This window comes from Pseudophryne corroboree, chromosome 9 (genome assembly GCF_028390025.1).
Source record: "Pseudophryne corroboree isolate aPseCor3 chromosome 9, aPseCor3.hap2, whole genome shotgun sequence".
Taxonomy (NCBI): Eukaryota; Metazoa; Chordata; class Amphibia; order Anura; family Myobatrachidae; genus Pseudophryne; species Pseudophryne corroboree.
Window position 1 is genome coordinate 311,760,032 of NC_086452.1, and position 14,962 is coordinate 311,774,993.

Consider the following 14,962-nt stretch of genomic DNA (forward strand, 5'->3'; position numbering starts at 1 on the left):
AGTTAGGAGAGGACTCCTGAGTCTTGCCAGTGACATGGCCTGCAGGACTACTGATGTTCCTGACTGAGGAGGAAGTTGATGTTGAGGGAGTTGGTGATGTGGCTTGCCAGAGCTTCGGTACAAGAGGAAGAAGGGATTTAGGTGTCAGTGGACTGCTTACGCTCTTACCCAAATTTTCACAACCTGACACTGACTTCTTATGACAACAGGTGTCTCCCCGGGTGCCTGATTTAAACAAACCACATCACCATCAGAATCCTCCTCGTCAACTTCCTCCTCAGCGCCAGCAACACCCATATCCTCATCCTGGTGTACTTCAACAGTGACATCTTCAATTTGAATATCAGAAACTGGACTGTGGGTGCTCCTTCCAGCACTTGCAAAGGGCATGCAAATGGTGGAAGGAGCCACCTCTTCCCGTCCAGTATTGGGAAGGTCAGGAATCGCAACCGCCGACACACTTGGACTCTCCTTGGGGATTCTGATAACATCTTAGAACGCACAGTTCTTTGCTGTGCTTTTGCCAGCTTAACTTTTATCATCTAGTGGGAGGATGAGGGCTTCCATCGTCATGTGAAGCTGTACCACTAGTCATGAACATAGGCCAGGGCCTTAGCCGTTCCTTGCCACTCCGTGTCATAAATGGCATATTGGCAAGTTTACATTTCTCCTCAGACCATTTAAATTAATTTTTTTGGGTCATTTTACTGAACTTTTGATTTTTGGATTTGACATGCCCTCTACTATGACATTGGGCATCAGCCTTGGGAGACGACATTGATGGCATTTCATCGTCTATGTCATGACTTGTGGCAGCAGCTTCAGCACTAAGAGGAAGTAGTTCTTGATCTTTCCCTATTTTATCCTCCAAATTTTTGTTCTTCATTATTTTTCTGGAGTTATATACAGTATGTGGCACAGGAGAGCGTACCCCTACACCACACAGGGCAAACCCTGTAAAAATTGTATTTGGATTAAATGTTAATAACCCCTTTATTTGGAGTAAATAATATACAGCACAGGACACTACCATTGGTCTGATGCAGGATGACACAGTGATACTGTAAGGGACTTATTATATAGCAGCACTGGACATATGGCAGCAGAGGACACCACCACTGTGACTGATCACTGCACTGACTGATGCACAGGACACTACGACTGGTCTGATGCAGGACAACACAGTGACACTTATTATACAGCAGCACTGGACATATGGCAGCAGAGGACACCACCACTGTGACTGGTCACTGGACTGACTGATGCACAGGACACTACCACTGGTCTGATGCAGGACAACACAGCGACACTTTAAGGGACTTATTATACAGCAGCACTGGACATATGGCAGCAGAGGACACCACCACTGTGACTGGTCACTGGAATGACTGATGCACTGGACACTACCACTGGTCTTATGCAGGACAACACAGCAACACTGTAAGATACTTATTATATAGCAGCACTGGACATATGGCAGTAGAGGACACCACCACTGTGACTGATCACTGCACTGACTGATGCACAGGACACTACCACTGGTCTGTTGCAGGACAACACAGTGACACTGTAAGGGACGTATTATACAGCAGCACTGGACATATGGCAGCAGAGGACGCCACCACTGTGACTGGTCACTGGACTGACTGATGCAGCTAAGACACTACACTGGACTGAGCAGCACAAGACATCACCACTTTCCCCCCGCACAGACACTGAGAACGGAGACACGTCCTCTCACTACACTCTCCAGGACTGGAGTGAAAATGGCGGTGACGCGCGGCTCCTTATATGGTATTTAAACCCTGCGAGTATCCGACAGCAGGATAATGACGTTTTGCCTCGTTCTGGTATCCGAGTCAGGCGGGAAAACCCGAGCCAGACTCAGATCCGGGCTTGAGACGTGAAGTTCGGTAGGGTTCGATTCTATGTGAACCAAATGCGCTCATCTCTAGTTGTGTGTAAGGGCAACAATTTACCACCCAATGGTGAAAATGTATATAGCACATGTTACTTTGACAGGGAAGGTGGGTCCCTCTCAGCTCTGGGCCCCATAGCAAATACACACCCTACACCTATAGTAGTTATGGCCTTGCTTACAACCTTACTTACCACAGAGCCAGACTGTCATTTCCTAAAGTAGATATTGTTGATATACACAATATAAAATATTTTGTTATATAATGCTCCTTCCTATTTGCATGTAATTATCTCACTAATTAAGGTCTTCTATCTATGAAGTGGGGATGGGTGGGGGGGAATGAAAATCTGATTTAAACCAATGGCTTTTCTAACAAGATAAATTATACAGTACGTCCACTTTATGTGTTCCGCAAACAATTGGAATTTCATCTCTTCATCTGTATAACAACAATCTCATTTTCTTCTAGGATCCCTTAGAGCCATCCCCAAGAAGATACCAACATGTTGGTCATCATGGCAGCCATCTTTGTGGTTCATATTGCCACCACCGTGATGCTATTTGTTGCCACCATTTCCAATGTACGTATTGAAGAGGGGAGATAATACATATACTGCCCTTGATGTTAATTATATTTTATATATTGTAATATAAGTATTTTATAAGATGTTTTAATAAAAATAGTATTTAACATTTTTACAAATAAATAACATTAATTTATGAACTGTATTATTCTAACATCAGGTGTGTAGAAAATGAAAATACTGTATAATGGTTGCTATCAGTTGTTGTTTTTTAAACAAAATTCAGTAATGATTACTATAATGTTAACAGTTCATTAGTAAACAATATGTTGAATTATATGTAGAAATGACAGGTATATAATGCACAGTCACTGCACTTTTTATCATCATTTTGTTTCAGGTTTGGTTGAAACTTGGCAGTGGGGAAGAATCACGTGGTATCTGGCTAGATTGCTTAAATGCATCATGTAACAGTATATTTAATTACATTCCTGATTCAGACGGTAAGTTATTTTAGTATTCATTTTTGTACAGGCAGAAGCGACCCGACCGTAATAACTGCGTGCACATGTGCAGGACAGGACCTGCGAATGCACGCTGCGCCCGATCTCACAAATTGCAGTCGCATTGCGTTGGCGATGCAACATCAATAAGGCTCATAGTACTTTGGGGGTCATTCAGACCCGATTGCACGCTGCCTTTTTTTGCAGCCGTGTGATCGGGTCTGAACAGCGCATGTGTGCGGACCGCAATGCGCAGGCGCGTCGCTGTCCTGACGACGGGGGTCACCGGACAGTGACGGTTTCTACGAAGAAAGCGATCGCAAGAAGATTGACAGACAGAAGGCGTTCCTGGGCGGCAACTCACCGTTTCCAGGGAGTGTCCGGAAAAACGCAGGCGTGTCCATGCGTTCCGGAGGAGGATTCCTGACGTCACCAGCGTCCCGGATCGTCGCAGTGGCTGAGTAAGTGCTGTGCTGTGCAGAAACTGCACAAACTTCTGTTTCTGCAGCTCTCTGCACAGCCGTTCGCACCCCTGCGATGCGCTTACCCCCTCCCCTGTAGACGGCGATTACCTGGTTGCTGGTTGTTCTATGATTTTCTTTAGCTGAAGATGAGAAGTTATTTTTAGTCATTTTTTAAAATACATAGGTAAATATCATCTTATATTTGTCAATATTATAGACAATTTAATATTTTAAAAGTAAAATAAAATTAATTACCCTGTTTTTTTTAAACCAGATTACGATTCTTATTGCTCCATAGCAATAATGAATCTGTGGGCCTTATTAACCTACACATTTAACCATTTTGCATTTACTACTGAATGAATGGTTCTCCACTATTACAATCTTTATTTACTGATAACCACTTTGACAAGTTTGAACATCTGACATCATGTTCACTAGCTCATGAAATACATACAGCACTTGCATACAGGGATTGAAAGGGGAATGTTTGAATACATGGCAGTGTATGCCTATGTCTGTAACCCTTACTGTTCCTATAATAATCTGCCTCTTGCATAAATGCTCTATTTCAGCTGCTGCTATGAGGGCAGTGGAAGCTTTCATGATCCTCGCCATTATCTTCTGCTGTTTTGCCCTGATTTCATTCATTGGACAGCTCTTTACGCTGGAGAAAGGATGTCGCTTTTACATCACAGGAGCTTTGATGCTTTTTTGCTGTGAGTATACTGTGACCATGCACCAAGGGGCTGATTCTGATTTGGAGTAACTTTGCACCTGGAAAAACCATGTTGCACTGCAAGGCTGCAAATCCATAATTTTACATGTAGGGTAAATAATGACTGATTTTGCATGTAGCCCACAAATGCAGGGCAACTTGATTTTTGAACTGCAATTTTGATTTGAGTTTGCACACCTCTCACACAAATCTAAATGACTCTGCACAATTTAAATACACCCCATCTGCAGTGCAACATGGTTTTGCCAGATGTGTCACCTGGTGTGGCAACACCCGGTGTGCACCCTTGATCTGGCGCACCAGGGTAACGCTCACGGGAAAAACAGGCGTGGCTGTATATAGAAGAGGAATGGCCTCACGGGGATCACGAGATTGTCATCCCGGGGTTGTGGCCAGCATCTTCCAGTACTGGGCTGCCCCTGGAGATAGTCATCCTGTGCTGTCGGCTCCTCTTCCGTGACAGCAGCCGAGTGCTGTAGAAGACTTCCACACTGCAGCACCTGGCTTCTGTCACTGTGGAGGAGCCGACATTTTGGTGTCATACCTGGGTGCGGACCGCACCCCTCCTTCTGACGCCACTGGGTTTTGCCAAGGTGCACAGTTGCTTGCCCTTTTTTGCTCTGCTCACAAATCAGAATCAGACCCAAAATCTAATAAAGCATACATAATAATGCTCATGATAATCCACTAAGCATTGGCATATCTATATAATAGGTACAAGTTGTGTGGTGGCCACGGGACCCTGGGTCCAGATTTCCCCCCGCAAACGATATCGTTCATACATACTGAACAATATCGTTGACTATACCATCAGTGAGGGCATGTATCCATATCCAAGAGCATGCTGCCTTGTACAATGGTGGTCATTCCAAGTTGTTCGCTCGTTATTTTTCTTTCGCAACGGAGCGATTAGTCGCTAATGCGCATGCGCAATGTCCGCAGTGCGACTGCGCCAAGTAAATTTGCTATGCAAGAGAAAAGCGGAAAACACCCTAAGGTGATTTTCTCAAGGCGCTGAACTAGGGGAGGTTCAACACAGCAGCTATAAAGAAAGAGGTTGGTCAGACCTCACAAAGCAACGGCAACAATTAAAATTCTAGCGCTGTAGGTCATAGATGAGATGAGAAGATCAATATACAATCATATTTAATGCATATAAAAAATCACTAAAACATCCATGGAATTGAACACTTAAATAAAAAATAAATAATAACTATACATATATAAAAAAATGTATAATGATAATGTACCCTAGAAAAGGGTGTATAGCATAACTCCCAGACACATTCAGCTGAAATTGTGGAGAAAATACTAGGACCTGTTCCTATGTAAAATGTCCCCTTCTGTATCCAATAGTACCAATAGGATAGTCCTTTGTTAGCAATAGTTACCACAGAAGAACAAGGATATTTAAGCGGCTCAGCATTCCGCAGTATTGCAGTTCCTTGGTGCAGTGGAATAGATTTAAAGTTCCTCAATTGGGATGGTTTACCTCCAGCAAAGGTCCATGAGGTTCAGTAGTAAGTCCCCCTACTGAACCTCATGGACCTTTGCTGGAGGTAAACCATCCCAATTGAGGAACTTTAAATCTATTCCACTGCACCAAGGAACTGCAATACTGCGGAATGCTGAGCCGCTTAAATATCCTTGTTCTTCTGTGGTAACTATTGCTAACAAAGGACTATCCTATTGGTACTATTGGATACAGAAGGGGACATTTTACATAGGAACACAGGTCCTAGTATTTTCTCCACAATTTCAGCTGAATGTGTCTGGGAGTTATGCTATACACCCTTTTCTATGGTACATTATCATTATACATTTTTTATATATGTATAGTTATTATTTATTTTTTATTTAAGTGTTCAATTCCATGGATGTTTTAGTGATTTTTTATATGCATTAAATATGATTGTATATTGATCTTCTCATCTCATCTATGACCTACAGCGCTAGAATTTTAATTGTTGCCGTAAATTTGCTATGCAGTTAGGTATTTTACTCACGGCATTACGAGGTTTTTTCTTCGTTCTGGTGATCGTTTTGTGGGTGTGTGCGAAAAAACGCTACAGTTTCTGGGAAAAACGCGGGAGTAGCTGGAGAAACGGAGGAGTGTCTGGGCGAACGCTGGGTGTGTTTGTGACGTCAAACCAGGAACGACAAGCACTGAACTGATCGCAGATGCCGAGTAAGTGTGGAGCTACTCAGAAACTGCTAAGAAGTGTCTATTCGCAATTCTGCTAATCTTTCGTTCGCAATTTTGATAAGCTAAGATTCACTCCCAGTAGGCGGCGGCTTAGCGTGTGCAAAGCAGCTAAAAGCAGCTTGCGAGCGAACAACTCGGAATGAGGGCCAATATCTTTAGGTTTCAAGGTGAAAACTAAAGATATTGTACAACGTTAATGACTCATGGTAGTGTAAGTGTATATCGTATAGATATAGTGAATACACACTGGACGATATGAACGATATATCGTCCAAACTCCGGATCAGATGATATATGGGGAGCATATCGCCAAGTGTGTACCAAGCCTTAGTTAGCTACAGGGCGCAGATTTGTATTTTCCACTTTACAATATCTCACATAACAGAAAGATGACCTATAATCCGTGGCATGGGTCCAAGCAGCATCTAGAGGTGATGGTTTCTTTCAAGCATACAGTAATCTCAGAGATGCATATATTGGGGACATCACAAGTGATAAACCTTAAAACATTTTGAATGCAAAATGTAAATAGCAAGTTATTTAAAAAGTTCATCATAAACTCCCAAATCTACAATGGTTTGCTTCATTCTTGGGTACAATAGTTTTCTGGAATACCTCTAGAAAGTAGAAACCATGAGATTCTACTGTATTTCTGCATGAAATTGCCTTTTGAAACCTCAAAAAAACTCAATTCTTGCAATGTAACAAAATCTAAGTAATTAACCTCTCGTAATAACAAAATCAGTTCATCACAGTTACGCAGATAATTCCCCAGTATAATGATTTTCCTCACTCAAAACATCTATAGTGGGGTTATCCTTTAAGAAAATCTTAAAAATGCCATAAACTGAGTGTTGATTATAAATGATGTATTATTCACAGGGCTCTGTATTCTTATTGGAGTGTCCATCTACACAGCCAGATTTGCAAACCAATCCACAGGATTTTATCACGCATACTGCTTTATTCTGGCATGGATCTGCTTTTGCCTGAGCTTCATACTTGGAATCCTCTACATGATCCTGCGGAAGAAGTAATCATGCTACAGTTATGTACCATACCCCACAGCCTGTGAACCTTAATTTCAACAAGAGCTCCTAGTTTGCCAGCACATACAAGAACTGTTCCATCATGAAGTCACAGACACAAGAGCAAACACTGTGGAATGGTTTTATAAATGTCACCGAAAAAGTTACAGTGCTTTTAAAATGGCTGCCCCCATGTAAAAATAAATTTGGGCAGTGGGGAATGCATCATGGTCAAGGAGAAAAAAAGAAGGCTATATAAATTTCCTTGACTTATTTTTATTCATGACTAAAATCATCTCAAAAGATAAAAATTGGGATTTATTTGTGACTTGATAAAAGCAGTCTTTTATTATTTTAATTTATTTGAATTGTAGTTGAAAAGGTATTTTAGGTGCAACAGCTTTTTGTCAGGTTGTGTTTTGGGGACACCAAGTGGCATGTTCTAAGTACTGTATGCTCAGAATACAACACCACATCATTGCCACTGGATCTGTATGGTCCTGTGGACAGCCAATTGTATTATGGATAAATATCCATTGTACTATCAATATCATACATGAGAAATAATAGCGAGATATCAGCACCTGTTAATGTATATTTTACATAGTATTGTTAAAACAAAGTGAAATAGGAATCTTTTGCTACCATATAAAATAATCCATTTCTGCAGATGAAACCTGCATTTAGTTTAGCAGTAGGGAATACTATATAATTATCTGATACTATATTTAGTCACTGAGACATGAGCATTGGTACTGTGTATATGAAAGAGAATTAATAAGGAGGACATTCTACAGTATTTTGCATTCTTCTTACACAATACAGTGTCATGTAAAACTAAAATGTATTTACATTTTGGCCTTAGAATAAATTGAGTCTTTATTTCATGTGTATCCTTATCTCAACCACCTTTGAGAAAAGGGACAGTTGGTGAAAACGTTGGTTATTTTGTAAGATTCCATCTCTGTTCAAGCAGCAATGGTCAATCATGACACAAGGTGTTCTAAGGAAGCAGTGTTACATTTAGTGTACAGTAAGTGTAAATCCAGTTATAAGGAGCACTCATGTACAGTGGCAAAACCATATTGTGCTGTATGGGGGCAAACGTAAATGGAGACAGACTTAGCTTTGGGAGGAAGATGTATATTTGATCACTCAAAATCGCAGTGTTGAACTACAGGTGACCTGATTTGTGTGCTCTATGATTAAACAAGCAGCATCTTCCTCACATGTGATAAAATTGTATTTGAACCCATTATGTAACAACATGCCTTGTCCAGGGGCACTTCTGTATCCCTTAGCTGGATTTGCTCCCACCCCCAAGGACCTGATGTAGAGTTGAACAGACGCCACTCTTATTGATGAATGTATTTTTGCACTTTGCATGCATACAGAAAAACGCTTCCATCCATAACCAAATTTGGCTGCACTTTATGACTTCTCTCGCGCAGAGAGGTGGACTAGGGGTTGGAATGCAGTAAGGGCATGTTCTCCTAAATGCTACTTTTTTGTGAGAATATACAGTATGTTTGTCAGGAGCCATATGCTTGACCTCTAGTGCTTAGTATACTCTAATGACAGTGACAAAGACTGGGTAAAGTGGCTGAGGGCTTCCCAATCACCCCATTAATAGTTTTTAAATTGTTAGGGAAGCTGCTGCAATCTATTCACACAATGTAAGTAATATTTGCATTTTGTTTGCAGCAGGAAAGAAGATCCCATTTGGTTTTTAAAGATGAAAATGAATATAAATGATGATATTTATTTGAACTTAATTAGGATTTTAATTTTGTACAGTACTTGTGTCTGTATTGTATCTTACATGATAAATGCAAATACAGTATTTCTAAATAACACTGGTAAGACACAGGCAGACTGTCCTATGTAGATGGCACGTCATTAAAGTAACTAATTATTGTAGCAGTCAGTCAGCACTAACAAGCCACATCTCCGGATGTAAACCAAGCGTGTACACTATAGTTTTCCCCAACATAAAACTGGTGCACATGCAGAGCTGGATGTACTGTAATCTTCAGATGTCTGAGACTCAGCATACTGCACCATCTTTCTTTAACCAGGTACATGTAATGTCTGCGTTTTTTCCTAAAAAGTCTGCAGCGCTATGACAGGCCCTAAGCAAGGAACTAAGGGGCAGATGTATTAAGCCTGGAGATGGCATAAGGAAGTGATAAACCATTGATAGGTGCAAGGTGATAAACACACCAGCCAATCAGCTCCTAACTGTTAATTTACATATTGGAGCTGATTGGCTGGTGCATTTATCACCTTGCACCTATCACTGGTTTATCACTTCCTTATGCCTTCTCCAGGTTAATACATCTGCCCCATAACTAGCAATGTACATGTTGGATAGAGTAGACTTGAAAGATTCTTTCACAGGGGTGGTATTCATGTGACCGGCGGTCAGCAGACCCACGGTCACATGACCTTCCCCAAAATCCCGTCCCCTTCACGATCCCGACGGTCGGCATGCCGACCAACAGGCACTATTTCCACTCGTGGGTGTCCACGTCACCCATCGAGTGGGAATAGAACCCGTGGTGACCGCAGGTTGCCACCGAGCCTGCAGCGTCACGAGCGCAGAGAGCCTGCAACGGGCTTGCTGCACTCGCCCCTCCCCGGCGTCGGTATGCTGACCGGCAGTCAGGAGACCATCGGTCAGCCATACCACACCCCTTTCACAATGTAGGGTTTCAGTAATTGTCACATCAAATCTTATGTAACAACACCGGCACCTACATCCCGGACCTTCACTATCTTGACGGTCAGCATGCCGACCAACAGGGACTGCGCTCGCCACGAAGCCCGTAAGGGGCTTCGTTGTGATCCCTTCCCCCCCTGCTGCTGGGCATCTAAATACCAGAATCATTTTAGTTTATGAAAGTAAATCCCCTGTAAATACAATTTCTGGTATCAGATACAAAAAACAACCAAACTCCCTAAGTATTGTTTGTTTCAATTCCCGGATTCCTAAACTGTGGCCGAGGGCCTACTGTTCTTAAAATTGGTGAACGTAAGGTCAGAAAGTGCTGAAGATGTGAGCAGCCACCATTGCTCTGTACAGAGGAACCAAGGTGTCATGATGCATTCTGATCATTTATCTTGTTGAACAATACACAACGTGATAGCTGAATCTGAATGTTTGCTATGGGCAATACCTCCACTTGTCCTGCTTAGCGCTCATTAAGATTACATTTACACTATTTCTTTGAGTGGATGAAAGTCTGAGTTCTTACCAACCATCCCAAAGACCCAAACATGGTTATTTTATTGCTTTTTATATTACGCAACAGATAAGAAATAACACCGATACCACCTGCTATGTACTATGTACTTACCTAGGTAAACCTGTTTTGTTGTTGTTGTTGTTTTTTCCCCCTTTCTGCTAATATACTCATACTGTACTTATGGGCATTGTATTTTGCATGGGGGCTATTGCTTTTTGTGGAATAGAATAAATATGTATCTTATGCACTAAATGTAAATATTTTGATACAATATTAAATGTCCCCAGAGACTTATATATAAATCTGCTTTATCCAATAAAATTTGTCTGGCTTTTGTATTTTTTTTTTTTTTTTTTAATTAATCATCCACAATAACATGGTTACCAACTGCAAATCACAGGGCAACTAAAAGCCATATAGCACATATTGGGGGATTGCTATGGATGTCTCACAGGGTAACAATGTCACATTTAATAAGAGTCACATAGAAACTTCTAAGTATTTAGATAAGGAGTACAGAATACATTTTCATATACAGTAGCATCAAAAGTATGTTATTTGGGAAGATATGCACATATACTTTTGTACAATTCCACCTGATTTTTTGGTGAAATTGCATAGATTTGTGAAGTTTCAGACTAAGGTATGAAGGGCCCACCAAGACATGCAGTTTTAGGAGCCCAAGCATAAGAGGTGTTGCTAGACACCGGATAGGGTGTGGTCAGCCACAATAAAAGGACTTGGCCAACCTTAGAGAGGGCATAGGGGTTTGTTGTACAATATCAAGTAGTGAAAAGATTAGAGAAGTGGACCAGTGGAGAAGTTGTCCATAGCATCCAATCAGCTTTGACGTATTATTTAGCAAGTACATTCTAACAATGATAGGTAGAAGCTGATTGATTGCTATAGGCAGCTTTCTCCACTGGCTCACTTCTGCACTCTTTTCACTGGGAACCAAGCACCCAAATTCATCCATGATCCTTTACCACCAAGGTACTGACTCTTTAACAGTGTAAAAAAGTAAAATTTAAGCGCACAATATGGAGCCTGAGCCTTTTTAGGAGGGGGCCAACCTTGTAAATTGTGGGCCAGTCTGACCCTGGACTTGTAGAATCAAATGGTGGCTGTGATTGTAAAAATCAATGGTATTCTATGCTATTGTACGTATGGATTGGATGCCTTATTTAGACCATGGAGCATTTCTTCTCCACTTGCTCATAGAGTTCAGGCCTTTCATATATATTTATAATGTGATACATTTTGCAAATGGGTGTTATATAAAAGATCTATAGTATTTAGATAGACAATCATTATATTGACCCCATATGGTCGACATGCATTAAGACGACAGAGTCCATAAGGTCGACATGGAAAAGGTAGACAGTAGAAACGGTCAACATTTAAATGGTCGACACAAAAAATGTCAACACAAGTTTTTTAAATTTTTTGGGTGTCATTTTCTATGTTTCTTCATATATGACCACAGTTAATACATGTATACCCTTGCGGGCTCACTTCGTTCGCCAGGCTTCGGACAAGGTGCCTCGCACCACTACTGTTGCACTCAGCACAAGTTACTATTTCCAATCGTAGTACATGTGGATGATAAATCCAGCAAAAGTTGAAAAATATTTGGAGGAAAAAAAAGTGTGGCGACCATATGTATATTGACCATTGTCATGTCTAACCTTGTACCTGTTCTCCTTTTGAACTTGTTTACCTTTTTACCATGTAGACCTATTGTATGTCAACCATAAGGTGTCGACCTATTGACTGCCTGTCTAAACACTATCTATTTTTCTGTACATTGGAACCCTTTGCAAATGCCAGTAACAGTTCCACAGGAAAGGTGCTCTTAAATTGGTTTAATGAAAGCTTCAAGTACATAAAAATTAAAGGTACATGGAATAAAGACAGTCCAATGTTCTCTTGCTCTTATAATTAATGTCAGACATAAATGAGTCTTGACCAAGCAGTGTTGCACATAAAAATGTTAATGAAGGGGGTGCTTCTACATTGGCAGTGGGCTGGACTTCTATTTATTATAAGGCGCCCATAATTTTATTGCGATTGACATAAATACTTCTTTAAGCTAGCTTACCACTAAAATAACGACACACTAAAATAACGACACGGACACGGTTAGCTGTAGTTAAAGGTCAGACAATATTTATTGATCGCTGACCTGCTCTTTAAACTATAATTGTAATTGAATTGATTTTATATTGGAGGATGGCAAAGGAAAAGTCGCTGCCAGACACCAGCTCCAGTCATTTAGATTGAAACACAAAAACTGAGGAGGGGACTAAACCACAACTCCGCCTCCTCCCTGCATAACCCGCATTGTGCAGGACTCACCACTCCTTTCTCTGGCAAACGTTCGGTTCCCACAGGGGAACGTCTAAATGTCCAACCACAAGGTAAGGACACACCTGCCGTCCTTCTAAAGAGGGTGCCCCACAATGACCACTTATGCCCATCTGACCGCTGGTTGGTAGCGACTTCCCACCAATCTGGCTGTCAAGAGCCCACCGAGAAAGACAAGATGCAGGAAAAAATATAGTCAAAGCGGGCGGGAGGGCATTCCAAAATGGCAAGAGGAAGTCTGAGGCACATGACTATGGCTTATATATTATTCCAAGACCAACCCCTAAACCCTTGATGGACAGCCCTATAATCCTATAAGAAAAATACCAGAGAAAACACTAATCTACCTAGCAACTGCTTAGTCATAAACAACCAATCACAAAAAATTGGGCTCTTATATGGCCTCAGGCTTATGCAGCCTTCAGCTTATTTAAGGCGCCCATCATTTTATTGCGATTGACATAAACACTTCTTTATGCTAGCTTACCACTAAAATAACGACACACTAAAATAACGACACGGACACGGTTAGCTGTAGTTAAAGGTCAGACGATATTTATTGATCGCTGACCTGCTCTTTAAACTATAATTGTAATTGAATTGATTTTATATTGGAGGATGGCAAAGGAAAAGTCGCTACCAGACACCAGCTCCAGTCATTTAGATTGAAACACAAAAACTGAGGAGGGGACTAAACCACAACTCCGCCTCCTCCCTGCATAACCCGCATTGTGCAGGACTCACCACTCCTTTCTCTGGCAAACGTTCGGTTCCCGCAGGGGAACGTCTAAATGTCCAACCGCAAGGTAAGGACACACCTGCCGTCCTTCTAAAGAGGGTGCCCCACAATGACCACTTATGCCCATCTGACCGCTGGTTGGTAGCGACTTCCCGCCATAAAGGTTTAACAAACCGCCCCGCCATCCAAACCAATAAAAACCATGAAAAACAAGATAGCTAACTGAAAGGACCCAAACCCCAGCTAAGAAAAAACCCCTGAAAACTCCAGCCGGAGAAAGACAAACCCCATCCTCCTTGTCGAACTGCCGCTGACGCATTTCAAGCAGAGGATGCCTACAACCATTTCCCTTAAAAGCTGTAACAAACAACGAAACAGCAGAATTACCATCTTGCGGGCTGTCTCAATAGCTGAGAAACGCACCACCCCCTTACAATGAAAAAACGCTGGACTAATTGACCACCCAAAATGTATCTCCAGCCAGTGACAACGTGGCCCACGAAATAGCCTAACGAACAAATTGATGTAGATGCCGTCGATGCGACCCCTATCAGCGCCGCCCAAATGCAGGACAATACTACCAGGACGATCCCCACTATGCTCACGGTGGCAAAGGAGCTGTATAAATACCCCTAAGTATCCCTTACCACGGACCCCAACCAACAAACCACCCTGGAACCAAAAACATCAGCTGTCCTACTCGCCAAGGGATGCCCCGCCGCCCAAAAATTGTAAGAGCGGCCAACCAGCCACGCCTGTTCAAACCATCGACGGCTGCAAAAGAAAACACCCTAACATCATCACACTAACATAAATCACATAGGAAAACCAAGTGACAGAGAACAGAAATAACCCAAGTGAAGGAGAAAACTCAAAAACCTCCCGTGGACCTTTGATGAGCCAATTGTAATTAGGCCCCCTCGGAGGAAAATTTAAAAATTTACTTCACACCCTCGATTCCTGAACGCTACCCGTTCAAAAACCGACAGGTAAACCAAGTTTTTGGGTTAGCGCAACAGGCGCAACTAAACATTATCCACATGCAGTAGGATTATAATAAGCATACCTCCAACGGACCACCACCGGAATAGCTGCCATGGAGGACCCTGCGGCTGCCGCACGGTAGCCACTCCCGTCCGCAAGGAATAGGACCTAAGAAGTATACCTTCAACGGACCACCTCCTGAATAATTGCCGTGGAGGACCCCGTGGCTGCCGCATGGT

The 14,962-nt window shown here is 42.0% G+C and overlaps 1 protein-coding gene across 1 annotated transcript in view; it reads left to right on the forward strand.

Moving 5' to 3' along the window:
• EMP1 (epithelial membrane protein 1) overlaps nt 1-9,585 on the forward strand; it is a 47,700-nt gene extending 38,115 nt beyond the window's left edge. The window contains exons 2-5 of the mRNA XM_063940428.1: nt 2,391-2,502; nt 2,846-2,948; nt 3,988-4,131; nt 7,240-9,585. Of these exons, the coding sequence (XP_063796498.1) occupies nt 2,425-2,502; nt 2,846-2,948; nt 3,988-4,131; nt 7,240-7,394 (480 nt within the window). The 5' untranslated portion in view covers nt 2,391-2,424 and the 3' untranslated portion in view covers nt 7,395-9,585. The remainder of the gene's footprint in view (nt 1-2,390; nt 2,503-2,845; nt 2,949-3,987; nt 4,132-7,239) is intronic.
• Nucleotides 9,586-14,962: the final 5,377 nt, after the last annotated feature.